General features: G+C 44.8%; 1 protein-coding gene and 1 pseudogene across 1 annotated transcript; both read right to left on the bottom strand.

Moving 5' to 3' along the window:
• Positions 1-5,027: 5,027 nt before the first annotated feature.
• LOC123083257 (probable anion transporter 2, chloroplastic) lies at positions 5,028-8,568 on the bottom strand. The gene is made up of 7 exons (XM_044505338.1): positions 7,391-8,568; positions 6,816-7,042; positions 6,070-6,418; positions 5,941-5,985; positions 5,567-5,851; positions 5,420-5,453; positions 5,028-5,305 (listed from the first exon to the last, which is right to left on the bottom strand). Exons 1-7 carry the CDS (start codon positions 7,892-7,894, stop codon positions 5,133-5,135), a joined length of 1,617 nt encoding a protein of 538 aa, XP_044361273.1. The 5' UTR covers positions 7,895-8,568; the 3' UTR covers positions 5,028-5,132.
• An 11,698-nt stretch (positions 8,569-20,266) lies between these two features.
• Positions 20,267-23,347, bottom strand: LOC123084347 (uncharacterized; annotated as a pseudogene).
• Positions 23,348-24,086: the final 739 nt, after the last annotated feature.

The raw sequence follows: 24,086 nt of genomic DNA on the forward strand, positions 1-24,086 counted from the left end.
TGCCGACGGCGATCACATCGACTTTGGAACCATTTCCCACGCGCATCGTCACCTCGTCCTTAGCTAGTGTCCGCTTAATCTGTAGTCCATGTTTCGAGTTGCAAATATTAGCAATAGAACCAGTATCAAATACCCAGGTGCTACTGCGAGCTTTGGCAAGGTACACATCAATAACATGTATATCACATATACCTTTGTTCACCTTGCCATCCTTCTTATCCGCCAAATACTTGGAGCAGTTCTGCTTCCAGTGACCAGTCTGCTTGTAGTAGAAGCACTCAATCTCAGGTTTAGGTCCAGACTTGGGTTTCTTCTCTTGAGCAGCAACTTGTTTGTTGTTCTTCTTAAAGTTCCCCTTCTTTTTCCCTTTGCCCTTTTTCTTGAAACTGGTGGTCTTATTGACCATCAACACTTGATGCTCCTTCTTGATTTCTACCTCCGCAGTCTTTAGCATTGCGAAGAGCTCGGGAATTGTCTTATCCATCCCTGGCATATTATAGTTCATCACGAAGCTTTTGTAGCTTGGTGGCAGTGATTGAAGAATTCTGTCAATAACACTACCATCCGAAAGATTAAGTCCCAGTTGAATCAAGTGATTGTTATACCCAAACATTCTGAGTATATGCGCACTGACAGAACTATTCTCCTTCATCTTGCAGCTGTAGAACTTATTGGAGACCAGGGCATTTGCTTGAAATATTAACTTCAACTCCTGGAACATCTCATATGCTCCATGACGTTCAAAACATCGCTGAAGTCCCGGTTCTAAGCCGTAAAGCATGGCACACTGAACTATCGAGTAGTCATCAGCTTTGCTCTGCCAGACGTTCATAACATCTCGTGTTGCTCCTGCAGCAGGTTTGGCACCTAGCGGTGCTTCCAGGACGTAATTCTTTTATGCAGCAATGAGGATAATCCTAGTTACCGACCCAGTCCATGTAATTGCTACCATCATCTTTCAACTTTGCTTTCTCAAGGAACGCATTAAAATTCAATGGAACAACAGCACGGGCTATCTATCTACAACAAATATGTACAAGCAAAATACTATCAGGTACTAAGTTCATGATAAATTTAAGTTCAATTAATCATATTACTTAAGAACTCCCACTTAGATAGACATCCCTCTAATCATCTAAGTGATCACGTGATCCAAATCAACTAAACCTTAACCGATCATCACGTGAAATGGAGTAGTTTTCAATGGTGAACATCACTATGTTGATCATATCTACTATATGATTCACGCTCGACCTTTCGGTCTCAGTGTTCCGAGGCCATATCTACATATGCTAGGCTTGTCAAGTTTAACCTGAGTATTCTGCGTGTGCAAAACTGGCTTGCACCCGTTGTAGATGGACGTAGAGCTTATCACGCCCGATCATCACATGGTGTCCGGGCACGACGAACTTTGGCAACGGTGTATACTCAGGGAGAACACTTTTATCTTGAAATTTAGTGAGCGATCATCTTATAATGCTACCGTTAATCAAAGCAAGATAAGATGCATAAACGATGAACATCGCATGCAATCAATATAAGTGATATGATATGGCCATCATCATCTTGTGCTTGTGATCTCCATCTCCGAAGCACCGTCATGATCACCATCGTCACCGGCGCGACACCTTGATCTCCATCGTAGCATCGTTGTCGTCTCGCCAACTATTGCTTCTACGACTATCTCTACTACTTAGTGATAAAGTAAAGCAATTACAGGGCGATTGCATTGCATACAATAAAGCGACAACCATATGGCTCCTGCCAGTTGCCGATAACTTGGTTACAAAACATGATCATCTCATACAATAAAATATAGCATCACGTCTTGACCATATCACATCACAACATGCCCTGCAAAAACAAGTTAGACGTCATCTACTTTGTTGTTGCAAGTTTTACGTGGTTGCTACGGGCTTAGCAAGAACCGTTCTTACCTACGCATCAAAACCACAACGATAGTTTGTCAAGTTAGTGCTGTTTTAACCTTCGCAAGGACCGGGCGTAGCCACACTCGGTTCAACTAAAGTTGGAGACACTGACACCCGCTAGCCACCTGTGTGCAAAGCACGTCGGTAGAACCAGTCTCGCGTAAGCGTACGCGTAATGTCGGTCTAGGCCGCTTCATCCAACAATACCGCCGAACCAAAGTATGACATGCTCGTAAGCAGTATGACTTGTATCGCCCATAACTCACTTGTGTTCTACTCGTGCATATAACATCAACGTATAAAACCTGGCTTGGATACCACTGTTGGGGAACGTAGTGATTTCAAAAAATTTCCTACGCACACGTAAGATCATGGTGATGCATAGCAACGAGAGGGGAGAGTGTGTCCACGTACCCTCGTAGACCGAAAGCGGAAGCATTAGCACAACACGGTTGATGTAGTCGTACGTCTTCACGGTTCGACCGATCAAGCACCGAAAACACGGCACCTCTGAGTTCTTGCACACGCTCAACTCGATGACATCCCTCGAACTCCAATCTAGCCGAGCTTTGAGGGAGAGTTCCGTCAGCATGACAGTGTGGTGACGATGATGATGTTCTACCGACGCAGGGCTTTGCCTAAGCACCTCTACGATATTATCGAGGAGGACTATGGTGGAGGGGGGCACCGCACCCGGCTAAGAGATCAATGATCAATTGTTGTGTCTATGGGGTGCCCCCCTCCCCCGTATATAAAGGAGTGGAGGAGGGGGCCGGCCAAGGGGAGCAGGCGCGCCCAAGGGGGGAGTCCTACTCCCACCGGGAGTAGGACTCCTCCTTTTCCTATTTGGAGAGGGAGAGGGAAGGAAGAGGAAGGAGGGAGGAAGGAAAGGGGGGGCGGCCCCCCTCCCAATTCGGATTGGGCTTGGGGGGGCGCCCCCTCCCTTGCTTCTTTCCCCTCCTTTCCACTAAAGCCCATTAAGGCCCATATACCTCCCGGGGGTTTCCGATAGCCTCCCGGAGCTCCGGTATTGTCCCAATCTCACCCGGAACCTTTCCGGTGTCCAAATATAGTCGTCCAATATATTGATCTTCATGTCTCGACCATTTCGAGACTCCTAGTCATGTCCATGATCACATCCGGGACTCCGAACAACCTTTGGTACATTAAAACACATAAACTCATAATATAACCGTCATATAACTTTAAGCGTGCGGACCCTACGGGTTCGAGAACTATGTAGACATGACCGAGACACGTCTCTGGTCAATAACCAATAGAGGAACCTGAATGCTCATATTGGCTCCTACATATTCTATGAAGATCTTTATCGGTCAAACCGCATAACAACATACGTTGTTCCCTTTGTCATCGGTATGTTACTTGCCCGAGATTCGATCGTCGGTATCTCAATACCTAGTTCAATCTCGTTACATTCAAGTCTCTTTACTCCTTACGTAATGCATTATCCCTAACTAACTCATTGGCTATATTGCTTGCAAGGCTTATAGTGATGTGCATTACCGAGAGGGCCCATAGATACCTCTCCGACAATCGGAGTGAAAAATCCTAATCTCGAAATACGTCAACTCAACAAGTACATTCGGAGACACCTGTAGAGCACCTTTGTAATCACCCAATTACGTTGTGACGTTTGGTAGCACACAAAGTGTTCCTCCGGTAAGCGGGAGTTACATGATCTCATAGTCATAGGAACATGTATAAGTCATGAAGAAAGCAATAGCAACATACTAAACGATCAAGTGCTAAGCTAACGGAATGGGTCAAGTCAATCACATCATTCTCCTAATAATGTGATCCCGTTAATCAAATGGCAACTCATGTCTATGGTTAGAAAACTTAACCATCTTTGAATCACGAGTTAGTCAAGTAGAGGCATACTAGTGACACTATGTTTGTCTATGTATTCATACATGTATTATGTTTCCCGGTAATACAATTCTAGCATGAATAATAAACATTTATCATGATATGAGGAAATAAATAATAACTTTATTATTGCCTCTAGGGCATATTTCCTTCATTAATTATGGCAAATTTGAACATGCTCCCTCTTACCCCCTCTTTTCATATGTGAGGTAAGAAGGTAAGAGTTAATTAGACCACCAATTAATGAGATCAATGGCGTAGATCTATTATATACTCTAACTCTCATGTGAAAAGAGGGGATAGGAGGGAGCACGTGTTCGAATTTTCAAAGTTCAGGGGGTTGGACGAAAAGCTCGAAGCTCGTGAGCACAATGAGGTCTCGATAGTTCGGCTCGTTTCGGCTCGTGCTCGTTAGTTAATTAATGAACCAAGCCGAACAATGTTTTTTGCTCGTTAAGATTAACGAGCTTAACGAGCGAGCAAACGAGTTTCACGACCCAACTCATTTAGCTCGCTAATTTTTAAAAGTTTGACATGAGACCCCTAGTTCAATCAGCCCACCAAGAAAAGAGTTTCTAGTTAGTGCAGCCTAGGGGGCTAGCACCCCAGCCCACTTCGGCACTTCTTCTAGACTTAGGAGCTAGCCGCCCAGAGACCCTAGAGTCAACCAGGAGCCAGCCGCCAGCAACGAACCATCCTTTTTTAATTTAAGCCGTTGTGAATATTTGATGGGATCATGAGATTCTTCTATGTTGTTTATTACCTTAACGTCCTTGTTTAGTTTATTCTATTGTGAATTTTTTATGGGATCATGGAATTCTTCTATGTTGTTTATAACCGTAACGAGCACTCATGAACACTCATGAGCATAACGAGCCCATAACGAACCAAGCTGAAAAGAGGTTTTAGCTCGTTAATATTAACGAGCTTAATGATAACAAGCTTAACGATAATGAGCTTAATGATAACAAGCCGAACGAGTCGAGCAGCTTGTTAATCCAGCCCTGCTAAACTCTGTAGCCTGATTGGACGAATGAGTGAAAGTAAAGTAAGAGGCAACATGGTTATCAATTGCTGGTAGCTTTTCTTACTACTAAAAGAGAAAGATAGTTTTGTTAAAGAGATCTCTACATTCCATACTTTTTCCAGTGATACAAAGCCACCATGGTTGCGCTCAGTCTTATATGAATGAGCCAACCAATTAATCTTAATTTTTATTCGTTTCTTTGCTCTGCGCGGTGGGCGCAGACAGACATTTTACAAGCTGTAATTGTACATCTGACATCATAAACGGAAAAAATAAATTTCAGCTCAGTCAAAAATCAAGTCTCCTGTCGCATAGATGTTGTAGAAGACGATGGCGCTGAAATAGAGCACCGCCGTTAGGGTGAGGAAGGCCTGGAAGGATCCCAGCCACTGGATGAAGTATCCTGCTCCTACCGTGCTAACTATGGCAGCCACCGTCCCAATGCCGTTCGTCAGTCCTGTTCAAGCATACAAGAGATACCAGATATAAGGGCTGAACAATAAATTCATCAATGCAGCAAAATATGGATCTTGTTGTCTACTGATGCTATCAAAAATGCTTGTGAACATACCATGTAGGGATCCAGCGTATTTAGGGGCAATGTCCTGATGGAAAATAGTGGAAACACATTTAGATTGTTAGTGGAGCTACTGATCCGAAAGAAGAACAAGCACTGAGTAGAGATGATATCATATGAGGAAAGATGAACAGTAGTTACCTGGATATTACAGAAGTCCCCAGCTTGACTGCAGGAATTCATACCCAAGGCGGCCGTCATGATAACTGCCGCAACGGATGGTGTTTGGGCAAATCTTAAACATAGCAATGACACACCTGGCCCAATAAAATCGATTGACTGCATAATTTTCCGGACTCGCCCAATAGATAAGCCGGTTTTGATCATGAAATCTGCAGAAGCTCCTGCAACATATCCTGATAGAGCCATGACGCCCCAAGGTATGGCGCTAAACCATGCAGCTTGTTTCAAATTCACATTATATACCTGTTTGGGATAATTGTAAGAAACAACAACTTATGGCAGAGTTGTAAGGCAGACATATTAGAATGATTTTAGAAGCTTAGATGACATACCATTTTGAAGTACACCGGCATCCATGATAGTAGGACAAAATAGCCCTGCATGGTATTTGAATTTGCACATGTTAACATCTATAGACATAGTATCACAAAATATTAATTCTGCTGGTCAGTCATTCATACCCACTTATTTATAACATTAGCTATAATGATGGCCCACATTTCCATCTTTGAGAACACTTGTCTTAAGGATGGTGATTTGCTGCCTTTGACTTTTGATTTACTTCGTCCAGCTAGAATAAGTTGCAGCTCAGATTTTCTTATAGTGCGGCTGTCGATAGGGTCACTTTCTACATTCAACAGCCATACAGAGATCCACAAGTAACCAAGTGATGCGAAGAAGGCAAATGTTCCGGCGAGGCCTATATGTGACATGATGATCGGTGTTGCTAGGAAGCTTACGACATTCCCAAGATGGAATCCTCCCATGGAAAGGCCGACAGCAGTGGCACGTTCATGTGTTGGGAACCACCTATTTCATGTTCAAAAATGAAATTAAGAGCCTGAACTGGAGCTGCGTTTGGTTGCATATATAAATATATGTAGTGGATTTTTTTTCTAGATTCTGTAAGTAGAATTCGTTACTGATATCGGTGAAAAAGAACATTGCCTGACATACCCGAAAGTATAACCATGAGACAGAGAATACTTGTAGGCACAGCTAGTACCCTATGTTTTAAGTTTTAACTATAGTGAATACTATTGTGATTAATCTCAAAAAAGTAAAAAAAGAAAGTATTTCGCTTATGCTGCTCCAAGAATTGCTGGAGGTTACTGTTTCTGTCTGCTCCTCTTTAGGCATCTAAGGTTAATGTTGCTTGGAGCAGAGTACTCAAGACTCAAGTTAATGGGTGATATGAGCTACTTACTTTGGTAAGAGAGTGCTCATTGTCGGAAATGCGACACCTTGTGCAAGGCCAAAGAGCACACGTATAGCAAGCAACGTAATGGCGGATTGAGAGGCAGCCCATGGAGTGAGGAAAGTGGCCAAGGACCAGAGTGCAGCAGCACCCGCCATCACCTTCTTCCCTCCGTATCTGTCCGCCAAAGCTCCTCCAACCATGGATGATAAAACATAGCCCCATAGATATGATGACTGCAACAATACAATAGTGGGTGAAATTTAATCTCGAGCCATTCAATTTGAAAATCTTTAGTCATGCATGATATGACAGTGAGAGGGTAGATATATAGGTTGTATTTGTTTTGGCTTAGCTAGGTGCTCATGGATATCAACAATTTGCTGTGTTTGTTCTCGTAGGCTTAAGTATATTTGAATCTCCAACCACAATATAGATCAAGCAATGAACTCAGCAAATGGATGGAACCTGCCCATTTTGTTGTTACTTGCTTAATGTCAGATCGAAAGGACCTTTACTTCACTTTGTGCTAATGTTCAACGGTTGAGGAGTAAATTAACATGGCAACAAGTGGGCGGGCGTACCTGGACTATGCCAACGAAGGAGCTGGACCAGCCGTGCTGCGCGGCGAGCGGCACGACGGCGACCGACATGACGACCCGGCTAGCGTTGCAGAGCAGCATGACGGCTGCCATGAGCACCACCACCTTGGCCCGCTCGGGCAGCCCCGACACGCTGGGCACGACGACGGCTACCGCGCCATGGCGGACCCCCTCCATGGCGTTGCACGTGGCTAACACCTCCCGCCCGACCCTTCTCCTCGCCCTCCCGGCATCTCCAACCATACCAGCAACGCCATTGACCCTGCCGCTGCTACTGACGGCATAGCCGACACCTCTGCCGTAGCCATCTGCGGCCGAGCCCGAAGAAGATGAAGCAGAAGAAGCAGCAGCAGCCGATATCTGCAGCATTGTCGGCTCCAAGGTTTGTTCCAAGATGAAGCAGAAGAAGAAGCAGCATTGTCGGCTACCCCGACCCTGGCGGATCTGTTCCTGGCCGGGCCAGCGGCCGGCTTGACAGACACGCATGATCTCACCGACGCCATGATTTGCGCGAGGAGGGAACTGAAGCTGACCGACGTGCTCAGAGAGGCGCGACAGAGATCAGAAGATGCTTGGTGCAGGCCATGGTAATTAAGGAGGACGAGGAAGTCAGAATGCAAGTGGTATATATATGTGCATAATTGATCAACTGGGTTGGTTGGTGGTATAAATTTAGGACCTTGGTCGCGGATCCCACAAGATCTCTACTCGGATTTCGGATTTGATAGCTTTCTCCATGGTTTAATTTCATTTCACCTTTCAGTCTCACTTGCTACCATTCTCTCTTTCATCTTGGTATTTTTTGCCTCACCTTTCACGGTTCTCTTTGACTGGTTTATTTTCTCCTCGCGTCCCACCAACCTCATTCACTTGATCTTTTTCCCTCCCATTAAAAACCAGATATCTACTTCTAAAGGGCGATTTGAAAACTTCCTCTCCACGGTTTAGTTTCATCTTTGTTTTTTCGCCTCCTATCCCAGCACCATCTATTTCGTCTGGGTTTTTTTTCGCTTCACCTCCCACCAGCCTCTCTCACTCTCTCACTGGTTTATTTTCATTTCACCTCCCACCAACCCCTTTCACTGGATTTTCCCCCACCCACTAAAAAAATTCAAATTTTAATAAAGGACGAGATCTTGTTTCATACTTGATTTGTGATGTGCTATTTAATTCAATAATATGAATAATAGGTAATTAACAATTTAGAAATCACGCACCGTACATGTGAGATCACCTTCATAAAATACAGACACAGGATTTTTCTCGGTAATCTTCCGAAACAAAATCAGATATTCCTCAATAACAAATCGTTAATCATGCCCACTATGTCATTTATTATTGTCATTATATCTACTCCCTCCATTTCTAAATATAAGTCCTTCTAGAGATTGCAATATGGACTACATACACAGGGCCGGTCCTGAGAATTCGGTGGCCCGGGGCGAAACTAGATCCCAGCTCTTAAGATAAACATAGATGAAATACGAGAAAATATGTTGAATTGGCAGCAAAATAAAATAGTCATTTTTTGTCTTACAAGCCTTTTCTTTATTAATATGCTCCGTAAAGATTATTCTAATTTCTTGGATCACAATCATCTATAGTAAAAATGGGTACATTGTCAAGACTAGCAGATGATTTAAATGCCCCTGATCACTATTTTGTTATGTAGACCACTCTCGTCTTATATATAAATATTAGTTTATTCTTCCATAACAAGTATCAGCACGTCGCCGAACTTAAAATTGATAATCCCAATGGTACCTATGTATAGGGCTGCAAACAGGTCGTGTTTGAGCGAGTTAGACTAGGCTCAGCTCAACTCATACTAAAATTCGAGCGAGCTCAAATTGAGCGAAGCTCAAGGTTTGAATCGAGCTCGAGCTAGTTTCGAGCTAAATAAGACGATTATTTCTAAATATTGAGGCAATTTTTGACATAAGATAGGCCACAACATGAAAAATCCCTATAAATTTTGACTTATTCTTTCTCAACTGAAGATAAGATAGCATGGACGAACAAGCAAGAGAAGAAAAACAAAAGTGCATCTGCTCTCAAACTTTCGCAGAAATAACAAGATATTCAACATATGGCTGATCACGCACCATATTGAGGCTAAATTTTCTTCGCTCTTAATTAAGTTTCCATGTTTGTTAGTAACTAAAATGGATAAAAATTGGTACACAACATATATGGTAATAAACTAACCATTTCTTTGTAATAAACATGAAAATTATTTAATATACTTATCTGATATCGAGCTATCGAGCTAAAACTGAGCGAGCCAATACTAGCTCAAGATCAGCTCGTTTCTGGATCGAGCTACATAAATTGCTCATACTCAGCTCATTTTCTTTCAAGTCGATCTCGAGTCGAGCAAAAATACGAGTCGATCTCGAGCAGCTCACGAGCCTCGAGCTTTTCTTGCAGCCCTACCTATGTATAAACAGTATCTAATAAATCAATTATGAGTGGCCAGTTGCAACAGTGAAGAGGCAATACGGATGACCATTGATAATTTTTGATCAATCATGGTGATAAAAATCTGATATGGCATGCATAGACTGACTGTATAGACGAAGATCAGAGACATACTTTCTCTTGTTGTGACTTGTACGCGATCTCGTATCTGGGAGAGTCAAGAGTGGCGCCTCCGATTCAATCCTGCTCCGAGTCTAGGCGGCAGCACTCCTCCATTCTCTCGCTTGTAGCGTGTGTTCGCCCGCATATGACCTGATAGTACGCTAGTACTCTCGTGGATTAAGGAAAGAAATAAGGAGCGATTATTTTTCATAACTACCCCTAATTAATCAGACTAAATAATTGGGATGTTTCTCAATCGTGTCCTTGCCGGTAAGGAAGGAAATTAATTGGGATAAAACAAATAGGACCCTATTTTAGAAGCGAAGATTAAGGAAGGAAACCATGGATTAATGAAGGAAATTGTAGCGTGAAGAACATCAGGAGCGCCCCCCCCCCCCCTCGCAGCCGGGGCCCGGGTCGGCCGTGCGTGTACATACGGATGTATATACATATATTTTAGAGTGTAGATTCAGTCATTTTGCTCCGTATATAGTCTATATTGGAATATCTAAAAAACTTATATTTAGAATTGGAGGGAGTATTATTAATTGACAATCATAAATTTCCTAACACAACAAAAGTAACATATCTTTTTTATCTTACAAAATCACATATATCTCTACTATTAAAGTGGATTTGGTAGGCCGGTACACATGTTTTTTTTTCAAGTTCATGATTTATTTTCGACTTCACCTCCCACCAGCACCCCTCTATGCTGGCTTTCCTTCCTTGCACACTCCCATCATTTTTTTTAAACTGAACCCCACTTTTCGGTTTTTCATACTATTTTTTCGATCTTTCCACTTAACATCGTGGATCTACCTTGATAGATGGGTTTCATTGATGGCCTTGTCTTTCGATGCGGGTGCAACTTATGACAGGGTGGTTCATGGTAATGATCACATACTAGCTAGGATGTGCAATCATAAATCATAAAAGAGGAATCTCATCGTTGACTATATGTAGAACCATGCTAAAGTTGTGCGAAGTAGACATCAATGTCAAATGTGATCAGATATATATCTCACAACATACATGGTGGACGTTGTTACAGGACAACAGAAAGCCTTCAAATTGGAATTCATGAAAATGAAGTCATGTGCACTCAGGAGAAACTTATGAGAAGCACTTGAATATCTACAGGGGTCCATAGTCAAGCTACTCCCAGCAAGTGAGAGATCCACCATTAGCACATCGGATACCGAACGCACAATGACCAAAGGCTGAAAAGATAGACCGATTGTCGGAGCAACAGAAGCTACAACTACTTGAAACTCTAAAACGCCAACCTCATACTCAAAGCTCACCTCAGCGCCATCCACAGAAAGCTTAATCCGGCCAAGGCACCAACTGCCCCCATGGACTTGTTTGCCGAAAGACCCCAATTGCCAGCCATGACGACAACCTCGCGCGCAGCCAATGTTTGTTCCGCCGGCCTCATTTCTGCAAACCAGTTTAGACTATGGCCAATTTGAGAACTGAAAAGCCATACTAATAATGGGAAGCATATAGTACAAATTAAAGCAACTGCTCCAACAGCCATCTATTTTCTAACGTGTTCAGTAAACTTCAGAAATCCAACTACACCAATTGGCAAACTAAATTCTACTGAAGTTTTGCAGCAGCAAGCAAGCAAATTAACTGACAAACAATGCAATGTCCATATGATTCAGCACTAGGGTCTGACAGTAGTAGCACCCATCAAAATTCAGTCAAGCATGTAAGTAGATTTAGATCAGCAGCAAATCAGGCAAATTCTCTCAGGTTGTAGCACTTGGCAAACGAGAAGGAATCGGTAGGTTGCGTTGCCTAAGCCTAATCAAACAGGCAGAGTATAGAGTTGAAGCACATGACAAGAATACTCCCTGGACAGCAATGACTCAGAGCAAAAAGCAAGCTAATTGAGCAGCAAGATGATGCCAAAACAAACTCCTTAGCTAGTAAGTGACTGACCATAAGGAACCACACACACATCATATAGCAGGGAAATGTCAAAGTTGCAACAACAACAACAACAACAACAACAACAACAACAACAACAACAACAATAATGCTAAAGTTGACTGTATGAACGATAATGCTGAAGTTGTGCGAAGTAGACGTCAAAGTTGCAACAACAACAACAACAACAACAAAGCCTTTAGTCCCAAACAAGTTGGGGTAGACGTCAAAGTTGAATGTGACATAATATATATCTTACAACATACATGGTGGACGTTGTTACGGGACAACAGAAAGCCTCCGAACTGAAATTCTTGAAAATAAACTCAAGTACATCCAGGATAAACTTATCAGAAGCACTTGCTCATCTATAAGAGAAGAGTTCATAGTCAAGGTACACCCAGAAGCGGAGGGAGTCCACCGTTAGTGCTTCAGACAGTGATAACACACACAATGATCAAAAGCTCAAAAGATAGAACGGTTGTCGGAGCAACAGAAGCTACAACTACTTAAAACACCAAAACAACAACCTGACACCCAAAGCTCACCTCAGCCTTGTCCCGAGAAAGATTAACCCAGCCGAGGGGCCAACTGCTCCCCATCAACATGTTTGAAGAAATACCCCAATTGCCACCGGCGGCGACAGCCTCGTGCGTAGCTGCTATTAGCTCTGTATAGGCCTCGTTTCTGCAAGCCAGTTTAGGTGATAACCAATTTGAGAATTGAAAACCCATACTAGTAATATCCATCTGATTCAACACTAGGGCCTGACAACAGTTAGCACCCAGCTAAATTGAGTGAAGAAGGAAGTAGATTCAGGCCTCCAGAGGCTGCCAAAGCCTGAACCATAGCTAATCTGGACAGGCAAGCAAGCACATGAGGCCTACGAAAATGAAACAAGAGAGGGGTAGAGGGAGGCGTGGAGGAGAAGGGACCTTGAGCTGCTGCTGCTGCTCAAAATCCATGGCTGGGCGTCGTCGTCCTCTCCCTGCACTGCACCAGCACCGCACCGCACTGCATGCATCGGGTGAGTTGTTGATGTTGCAGCTGCTCCATCTCCGTCCATGGTGATGTCATCATCCGTGGAGGGCAGCTGCTGCTCCAGATGGAATCCTACCAAGAGAAAAACGAGGGAATCAGAGAGAAGGAAGGAGAGGATTCGTCCTACTCTCCCTCGCTGCTCCATGGCTGGGTCCTGCTGCTCCAAAGCGAATCCAACAAAGAGAAAATTGCGGAAATTAGAGGGAGAAGAAAGGAGAAGATTTGGATGGAGGGAAGGCAGAGCCTACCTCGCCATTGTAGTCGCCGCAAGTTGGAGCAAGTGGCCCTCGCTGCTACGTCGCAAATCCGTCGAGGTCGCCGAGGGTTGTGGCGGATCACGACCAAGCAGAGTCGCCGGCCGAAACCCTAGCCACGGGGAGGGCTGTGTGTGGGTGGCTGCTGGAGTCCGGCTGGGTGGAAGAGGAGGCCAGAGCAGAGGGAGGTGTTCACGGGAGGGTGCTGGGCGCCGCCAGATTCGGCTGGAATCGACCGGCATAGGTGGTGGAGCGGACGCGGCGGATCTCCTGTCGTCTGATGAGGAGAGGGGGGAGGAGAGGGCGGGGGAGGCCATGGCCGGCAGCGAGGTCTACGACGATAGAGGAAGGCGACGAGGTGGGTGGCAGCGGTGGGAGGATGGGGGAGAGGAGAGGAGAGAATGGAAGTTATGTGAATCGGGTCGGAGCTTCTCGCAGTCGCAGAGAGGAGAGGGGGATGTCGTTTCATTTGCTGCTCGCTGATTGGCCCATATCCACAACCCACGGATGGATCCCCCCCTCTCCTTGGTAGGCAGGCAGATCCTGACCGCACATGTACATTCGACGACGGGATCTCTTACTAGGAGCGGGCTGCGAATATTTTGTTGGATAGGGTCTATATTGGGTTATTAAAAAAATGTTGGCTCCTTGCTGCTTTCTAATTGGCCCATCTTCGTCTGCCGCATGTCGATACCCTCTTGACTGATCTCGACCGTTAGCCCACATCCGACGGATCGGACTAGTTTCTTTTTGGCTGGCCTATGCGGATGTCACATTTCTACCGGCGCCATGGAATGGGAGGATGGTTAACAACAGGCATGGGGATGTTGTCCACGCCCAGGCAGGCCACATGCCTGACCACCTCGTGCAGCAGGTGTCATGGGTCGGTCGGCTGTTGTAGCAAGCGGCGAACACGGCGGCGAGCTAACCCCGCGATGTGCCGCCGTTGTTGGGGATGTCCTCCCTTGAGACCTGCATCACGCGCATCATGTACTGCGGAGACCCAGACATCACCTCCGCCTAGGGCGAGAGAGAGAAAACCACCAGATGCTTCCAACCAAAAACAGGCAGCCCCCACCAAACTAAACTAAGAGACAAGAGTCCTTCCACGACGCGCAGGAGCCCACCGAGCCTGTCCTCCTCATCGAAAAATGAATTTTTGGGCACGAAAGTCTCGTACGGAATGTGATTGGTTGAATCGGAACATGGATCGAGATGGGGCGAACGTGATTTGTCCGGTGAAGGCCTTTCGGTAAAACAAAGGCTACACCACATGGACCGCAATCATGTAGGACCGCTAAACTCGTCACCGGCGTTGGGTCATAAATAACTCGTATGGCCGAGCCAGCCTGACAGGCGGAAGGTAAGAGTCCCCGATCTTCGGCTGCGCGAGATATTTCCAATGGGCTCGGAATCGCCTCGATCGAAGCTTGTGTGCTCAAGTTGCGGCGGTATGATCGCATGCATTCAACCTGAACCGGGCCATGTCACAATAGAGCATATTGTTCATCATTGTATGGTGTGTCTCCAACAAAGTAATAAACAAAAATAGAAGACATAGATCTAACTGAAAATCACGAGCCAAACTTTCGAGCTGGAAAATATTGGCCCTTATGAACAATAGTTATGGAGGCACCAAATAAGAGAGAGAGAGAGAGAGAGAGAGAGAGAGAGAGAGAGAAAGAGAAAGAGAATCATGTAGGGTGGCTTAAGTTTTGATTAGCATTGGGGCTTAAATAGCGTGCATGGCCGAGCCGGCCCCGAATGTGAAAAGTAGAATACCCAAATCATCGACTCCCAAGGAGCTTTCCAACGGTTCTGGAATAGCCTTGATCGGACCTCGTGTGCTTAAGTTGTGAGTCCTCCCCGAGGCTATATTTTGACCGCCGCCATGATTGCATGCACTTAACTGGAACCAGGGGGCATGTCAAAAGTTTGTGTATTGTTCACATTGCCTGATGTTCATACAAATAGAATATGTGTGTGTGTGGGGGGGGGGGGTCAAAAAATGAAAATCGCATCCTGAATTTTTTTCGGCGGGAAACAATTTTTGGGCGGGAAAGTCCCGTACGGAATGTGATTGGATCGGAAGTCCTTTACGTGGTGTAGCGAACATGATTTGTCCGGTGAATACCTTTCGGTAAAACATGCGGAACTTCCCCATACGAAACTCCTTTTTGGCTCCGCGAGTACTCACTTGAATGGCTCAGGTCATTCGGAACTCACTTGATAGTTATTTAGAATATATATCCCCACTTAATTGAATAAACGGGTTCATACTACGAGTAGGTGATAACAGTGGCATAAAATCATGATATAATTTGGGTAGCTCACACATAAAACATGAAGTCCAAGTGCTAGGTTTGGGGTTGAATCTTGATGGACAACAACAACGAAAGAGAGATGGGTCTACTTATTCATCTTGTGGGGCTGCTCGTGTGGTCATTAGCGTTGGGCATGAAACAACACATATGGCCTAGCCGTCCGAAGCTTGAAGGTAAGAATCGCCAATCATCGCTTCTCGGAAAGGTTTCCAAGGCATTGGGAATCGCCTCGATCGGAGCTCACTTGCTCAAGTTGCAGAGTCCTTCGCGAGGCCAACTTCCAACCGGGTTTATGGTTGCATGCATCCAACCTAAGCATGCCAAACTAGAGTGTATATTTCATCACTATATGGTGTATCTCCAAAAAGTAAAAAAGAAACTAACATAAAAGGGAGATAGATCTAATAAAAATAACGAGCACGAGATTAGGCAGGAAAAAAGACTCTTAGGTGGTACTTTTCACAGGCCATATATAGAAGCGGGTGATGCCCCAAAAAGAAAGAAAAAATACAAGCGGCAGCAAAAGCCGTTTTTGCGCGCTTTTTCACAATTTTACCCTAATTTTTGACGAGTTTGGAATCGCAATCAATTTTTTTCCATGCCTAATTTTTTTTCCAATGTTTTGGGCGTTGGGATTCTGTTTGAGACACTCACCATCATAGTGAAAATTTCAAGTTTTTTGACCGGCAACGCACGTTATCGTACTAGAGAGGTTCTAGACATGCCAACCACGCTAGGAGAGAGCTCCGTTGTGATCACGTTGGGTCGAATAAGTTTGCCGTGACACTTAATTGTACTTGTCTTTCACCGTGCCTCAACATGAAGAATCGCAACAAATGCTACACCACATCGACCGCAATCATGTAGATCTAATTGAAAATCACGAGCCAAACTTTTGAGCTGGAAAATATTGGCCAGTAAAAAATAGGGTTATGGAGGCACCAAATAAGAGAGAGAGAGAGAGAGAGAGAGAGAGAGAGAGAGAGTGCGTGTGTGTGTGAGAGAGAGAGGGGGGGGATCATGTAGGGTAGCTTAAGTTTCCATTAAAGTTGGGGCATAAATAGCGCGCATGGCCGAGCCTGCCCGGAATGTGGAAGGTAGAATCCCCTGATCATCAGCTCCCTTGAGCTTTCCAACGATTCTGGGATAGCCATTATCAGACCTCATGTGCTTAAGTTGCGAGTCCTCTCCGAGGCTATCTTTTGACCGCCGCCATGATTGCAAGCATTCAACTCGAATTGGGGGGCATGTCAAAAGTTTGTGCATTGTTCATCACTGCATGGTGTTTGTCCAACAAAGCAACAACAAACAGAACATGTGTGGGGGGACGGTCCAAAAATGAAAATCACACCCTAAAACACAACTTTGGCAGGAAACAAATTTCTCGGCGGGAAAGTATCGTACGAAATGTGATCGGTTGAATCGCAAGTCCTTCACGAGGTGTGGCCAACATGATGTGTCCGGTGAAGGCTTTCCCGTAAAACATACGCAACTTCCCCATACAAACTCTGTTTTGGCTCCGGGAGTACTCACTTAAATGGTTTAGGTCATTCAGAACTCACTTGATAATTATTTAGAAGATATCACCACTTAACTGAATAAGCAGGTTATGGAGGCACCAAATAGGTGTGTGTGTGTGTGTGTGAGAGAGAGAGAGAGAGAGAGAGAGAGAGAGTCATGTAGGGTGGCTTAATTTTTCAGTGGTGTTGGGGCATACATAGCGCGGATGGCCGAGCCCGCCCGAGATGTGGAAGGTAGAATCCCTCATCAATGGCTCCCAAGGAGCTTTCCAACGGTTCCGGAATAGCCATGATCGGACCTCATGTGCTTAAGTTGCGAGTCCTCCCCGAGGCTATCTTTTGACCGCCACCATGGTTGTATGCATTCAGCTAGAACCGAGCGGCATATCAAAAGTTTGAGCATTGTGTTCATCACTGCATGGTGTTTATCCAACAAACAAAACATGTCGGGGGGGGGGGGATCCAAAAAAAATGAAAAGTGCACCCTAAAACAAAAATATGACGGGAAATGAATTTTTGGGCGGGAAAGTCTCGTATGGAATGTGATTTGTTGAATCGGAAGTCCATCACGAGGTGTGGCGAACATGATTCGTCCGGTGAAGGCCTTTCGGTAAAACATGCACAACTTGCCCATACAAACTCCGGTTTTGGCTCCGCGAGTACTCACTTGAATGGTTCAGGTCATTTAGAACTTACTTGATGGTTATTTAGAAGATATCCCAATTTAATTGAATAAATAGGTTCATACTCCATTTACTTATACATGGCCACTATGAAATATACATTTTTGCATCTATGTAACGCCACCAACAGTAATCGAGGCTAAAGTTAATGGTATTTCCTCGGACTAGTAATATGTTTAATAATTATATGCATGCAGTCATGATGACACATAGCTATTCCTTGGTTGCATGCATGTGGCGTATTAATGATCCCATCAAATGAAACAAAAAGTTGTCTTGCATGCCAAGCTAGAATGTACTATGTGCTACTACCTCAGTCTGGCATTACTGGTCCGGTCGTCTGAATCCGCGGGACCAAGGCAAAACAAACGCGCATGCAAACTCCTCGATTCATGGACGGAGTATTAATTTCTGCATGCACCTGCTGGCTTTTGCGCATTGGCTAGCTTCACGCATGCAGCGGGCAGAATACTAGGCCCGAGCCAAATGCGTGCATGCAGCCAGCCTCCTTGGCATGCAGCTGCTGGGAATTAATTTCCCTTAGTCAGTGAAACAACAGCCAAGAGAAGCGGCCTAATAAAAATAGGACGCGGCTGTGTTGCTAAACGGACTTGTAAACCCGTAGTACTGAGGTAGTATATCTCCAACAAAGTAAAAAAGAAAACTATCATAAAGGGGAGAGAGATCTAATAAAAAGAGATTAGGCAAAAAAAAAAGACTCTGAGGTGGTACTTTTCGCCGACCTATATCGAAGCCCCACTGTGATCACGTTGGGTCGGATAAGTTTGCCATGACGCTTTATTGTACCCGTCATGCATCGTGGCTCACCGTGAAGAATCGCAACAAAGGCTACACCACATGGACCACAATCATGTAGATCACGGCCACATCCCGCCACGTACCATGCTCCTAATCGAATAGGCGCCTGAGGAGCAGCGCCGGCCATGGAAGCCAGCTCTCAAAGACATGATGCACCGCGTCGGCGGCTCCCTTGCCTCCACCACATGGAGCGCCTGCCGCATGACGTTAGCGAGAGGGGGAGGCACGCTAGTGCTAGGCCGTCATCCATTCATGAGTCAGCGCCAAAGTCCATCTTTTGTGATGTACCTACTCTTTCCAAATATAATTCCACGCTGTGGTGCGCTGAGGTGGCCAGGGAGCTGTGGTGCGGCGAGGCGCGCAGGGCAGCCCAAAACGGGGCGTGACTTGTCAGTCGATGGTGATAATCGGCCGTGGCAAGGTGCAGCAAGCATGACTGTGTACATGCAGACATTGCATGCCATGTGCTCGATGAAATGTCTACACTCTTTAGATAGATGAAAGGACCAAAGACCGGTCAAACATGCATGACGTGTTTGGTTTTAGTCAAAATCGTGTCCACGCCGGTAGGAGACCACTTGAAAGCGGTATGAGGAACTAAACTTATCCGGTTTTAAAAGTTGAGGGACTAACCTTTGCTGGTTTTGAAGTTGCGGGACCATTTCTATACTTTCAAAAGAATTGAGGGACGAAAAATATACTTTTTCCTAAATCAAATCTACTAGCACCATGCAATGGACCTGACGCATGGAAATTTATCACCATCGACAGCAATGGACCTGACGCATTTCCGCAGCAATTTTGCCTAAATCTGGGCTCTTTTTTAGGATCCGGCCCGAGTCTGGGGTGTGGTTTGGTAGGAAGCCTGAGAATCGGGGCGTGGTTGTGGTGGAAATTAAGCCCAGTCAGGCCCAACAGGACGGTCTCGATCCATCCCTGCATGCGTGCCTGGATTCCTTCATTCCTTCCTCAACTTACAAGAAAAAGGAAAGAAAAAAAGAGTCCCGTAAGTACGTTTTGCATCGCACGGGTCGTTTGACCCGGCCACTGCATCGCACGGGTCCTGTACGTACGGCCGTCATCTCAATAAAATTGATTTCTGTGCGTGCGCTGCATATGTGTGTGTGTGTCCATCTAGAGCACTATTCCCATTTTTGCTCCCAATGATTCAGATAACTACTCCTAGTAACAAAATGAGAAAAGGTCAGAATTAACAAGCAAGTAGGAAGGGCAAACTGTAGATGAATTAAGAAATACCAAAATGCCGTAAATTCAACAACTAACCGAGGAAACTTTACACCTAGTGTTCCTATCCTAATGAAAATTTATGTTGTAAGCACATCCAAGCAAAGATTTATTTTTGACTAAAGTTGGAATTCAAGATGGCTTGTGAATACAATTAGACTAGTAAACTTCATAAATCAAACTCTTACCATGATTGCAGCTTCACATTGGCGTTTCCCCGTCGAATCTGGAGATCCTAAATTCTATTTGGTGCTGGCATGATCCGGCCTGGAGGGGAGTACTTGTGGTGCCATTTGTTAATTCAGAAATGTGCAGTGCTTAGTTAACTTGGCAAATCATTAATGTCAAAATATGTAGTGTCAAAACATGGACTTTAGGGATTTAACTTTTTTTAATGTCAAAATTCATTAAAGAAACAATGTTTAAAGAATTCTATAACGCAAGAACATTAAAGTTCATGATACAGTAAAACACCTGAAAACCATGGATACACCTGTCTCAGCAACACCTCACGCCTATTATCCAACACAGTCTCTTCTTCCGGCTTGACCCCGTGGTCTAACGTGAAGAAAACAATATGAATCACCACATAGACAAGGACAGCTCCAGCCAAGGCGACAACATATATGGAGGAGCTTACATCCCTGCAACTCCCTGCGGCATATGCACCTATGAGGCCGAACAGATCCAGTAACATGGCTGCCTCCAGTGTATGGCGCCTAAGAAGGGAACTACTTTGGACCATTGTGATGACAATTAATGATGCCACAAAAGCTGTTGAGTTGCTATAGAAAAACACCTTGTACCGTGTAGGGTGTGTTGTGAGCAATACCGGGATCTAGCCCAGCTTGGTAAGTGATGCTCGCAACGAGAGTAGCAAGCAATATAACAAGGTTGCGTGCTTTTTCCAGAGCTTGGTTGGCCTGGGATTTTTCTGGTTCTTCAGCCTTGGCTTTTCCCAGTGCCTCATTGGATTTTTTTGATGCTTCATTGGTCTTGGCTCTTTCCAGTGCTTTGTTGTCCTCGGCTTTTCCTGTTGTTTCATTATCCCTGGTAATTTGACAATACTCAGTTAAGCATAGTTAAGTTGCAGGATACAAAGGGGGATAACTAGTGCTTTACATACCTGCTGCTTTCTGGCTCGACGAATAAGTCTCGATTATTTTCAGTAATGGCTTTGGTTATAACGACTTGAAGGGAGATATAGGCAAGAACCGCGCCAATAAGGCAAACAACATAGGTAGTTGTTTCAGGCTCCCTGCAGCTCCCAGCAGCATAGGCACCAACAAGGCCAAATAGCGCGACGACAATGAATCCATACAATGCTACAAACCGTGCAGACGATTTGTTTAGGTTCAGTGAAGGTAAGGAAAGTATCAGCTTCTTGTCAAGGAGAAGAATGATAATAAGAAGGGATGAAACAAATGCAGTGGTGTTGCAGACAAAGAATGCCTGATAGCGGCTGGAGTTGTGTTCCTGCATAATTGGGTTGCTGACAAGGTGGCCATCCTTGGAGTTGCTCCAGAAGCCACCTGGTGGGTTCAGCCCAGCCACATATGTGATAGTAACAACAAAGGTCGCGAGTAGCATCAAGACCTCATGCTGATCTTCACGCTTGTGATTTTTAGGATCCTCGGCTTGCTTCTCAGGATTCCCCGAGAAGACATAGACGAAGAAAGCAATCATGATGTATAGGAGGATGGCTGACATAATCACTGAAGAGTAGATGGTTGTGAATGTATCACGGCAGCTTCCATCAGCATAGGCTCCCATGAGGCCCAGTAAATCAAGAACCATGAGCACCCGCAATGCAGCTGCCCAGGCTTTGGACTCGCTGTTCAGAATGAGGAGGAGGAGGCATACCACAACTGACGCGGCGAATGCAGTCGCATTGCAGTAGTAGAACGCGAGGTAGCGGTGGTAGTGGGTATCGTGGAGGATCAGGTCACGACTACATCCATGTTTCCCTGGCAGCTGCCTGTTTGCTAATTATGCCACGACTACATCCATTTGTCTTGTTTAAAAGTTTTATCCCGTTGTCTTTCACAAGGTTGTACAGCAACTGAACAAGCATTTGACAGCTGAGGACTTGAAGTAGTCTGCGTTCACACTCCGGGTTTCAGTTGACCATGCTGCAATTTATTTACAATCTAGGTAACTTCTTTTTCCTGCATATAAAGTAGCAACACTTGTTTTATTCCGAGAGAGTTTATTTGATAATTGTAAAATGCCTTAAATATTGTTTTGCATCATTATTTATCCTATAAGCCCATAACTGATGGGAAATAGTCAAATACTCATTAGTATTGTCATCCTAGACAGGGTGTGTGGTTGTGTGGACAGGACAATACTTAGTTTATGTGACCAGACAAGACTTGCCTATTATATATCCTTTTCTAGTACTAGGTAGCATCGTTGAGTTCTGGGAGATGCTTATGCCATGAAGCTTCCTTGCATTAGCTGTATGCCAAAATATAAACATCACCTACACTCAAGTTGAGTTAGGAATGTAGGCACGTTTATCGTCTTCGCTCTGACTAACGAGGTTCAGTCATTCATATCAACGGCCGTCTGTTATTCCGTAATCACATAAGGAGACTAAGCTAATTCTTTGTATAGTGATTTAGTTGCATTGCCAGAGGACAGTGTAACATGTCATGATGCTGACGAATTAAATATATTGTATAGGAGGCTGATGGCATAAGGCTTCTCATTAGTTGGCATCTGAGTTGTAATGCATCTCGGGAATGACTAGGTTCATGTTCAACGAACTTCCCTGGATGGACAGCACAGTTGGTTTCCGGCGAAATGCCTATTGGATGGAATCATTCTGGGACTGCAGATCGTAATCCCGTGGCTTGCTGGTCATTCCCATGGTGGATCGTTTACAACTGTGTTCTGGTAGAATACCTGAGGTACATGCTACCAACGTTTTGGCTATCTAATCCCAAGAAAATAACGAGGGTGGCGAGGAATGCGGATACCGCGCTTACCGTAAAACTCCAAGGAAAAACCGCTCGATTTTTTAATCGTAATTTGAATTCAAATTTTTGTGAGCTAGGAATATATTAGTACTGAGCTCAAGTAGTTCACAAACAAGCTGTTGGCGAAGTTGCATGTTCTCGACGTCCATCCTCAACGTATGTGAGGTCGTGAGTTCGATTTTTTTTGCTCCGTACACAACTTTCTCATGGGGTAGTGAGAAACGGGAAAAATGGACATTTGCCACTTTTAATATGTGGCTTCACAAAATTTACACTTTCAAGATTGGCTTCACAAAATTGCCACTCAAGTCGTTGGCACCTTGATTACCATGCCATTTTCCTCTTTTATTGATTTCACTTTTTCTTTTCTCATTTTTAGGCACTACAGACGTACTGATTATCCATATCTGTTTAGGCATCTGGTACAATGGTACGGCAGAGAAGATTCTGTCATCCGTAAGAGCGCCTGCCGTCGTTGCCTGCCCGATCACCGTGGTCGCCCGCACCACCTGGCCGCTCGCTGCTATGTCCACCTGAGCGCCCATCGCCGCTCACCCCTCCTGCCCACGCGGCATAGCCGCTCAGCCTGCCCGCCTACTCACGTGGAATTACAAGAAGGAAGGGCGCGTACCAAGAGGACGGGAGGAGGCGGAGGGAAATCCACACATAGCCGCCGATGAGCTGTTGTCTGCCGGCAGGAGCTCCTCTGGCCGTTGGCGCACTTCAGAATCAAGGCATGCCTTCTGCATCCAATTTTACTGTTTTAGCCAGCAGGGAAGCAAGTTAGGGATTACGGTTGTGACAAACCTGAAAATCTGGAAAAAGAAGAATTATACTGGGTGCAGAGAAGTAGGGCCAACTGGCTGAAATTTGGTGACAGAAACACCAATTTTTTTAACAATTTTGCAACTGCTTGCAAGAAGAGGAACCGCATCAGGCGCATAATGAATAATGGTGGCGACTGGGTAGAGGATAACAATGCAATGATGATTTTAATTGCCGAGTATTTCCAACAATTATTCTCTTCAGAAGATGCTGTACCAAATGAAGATGTTTTAAATAAAATTAAACCATGTGTGTCTAGTTATATGAATGACTCTCTTTAGGCCACTTATACTGCAGAAGAGGTGAAGACAGCACTATTTTCTATAGGAGATCTGAAAACTCCTGGGCCGGCAGATCTGAAAACTTGGAGACGATCACATAGTTCAGACCAATAAACTTGTGTAATGTTGTGTATAAAGTTATCTCAAAGATGTTAGCCTCAAGATTAAAAGCTTTTCT

The sequence above is a fragment of the Triticum aestivum genome, chromosome 4A (genome assembly GCF_018294505.1).
Source record: "Triticum aestivum cultivar Chinese Spring chromosome 4A, IWGSC CS RefSeq v2.1, whole genome shotgun sequence".
In the NCBI taxonomy this organism is placed as follows: Eukaryota; Viridiplantae; Streptophyta; class Magnoliopsida; order Poales; family Poaceae; genus Triticum; species Triticum aestivum.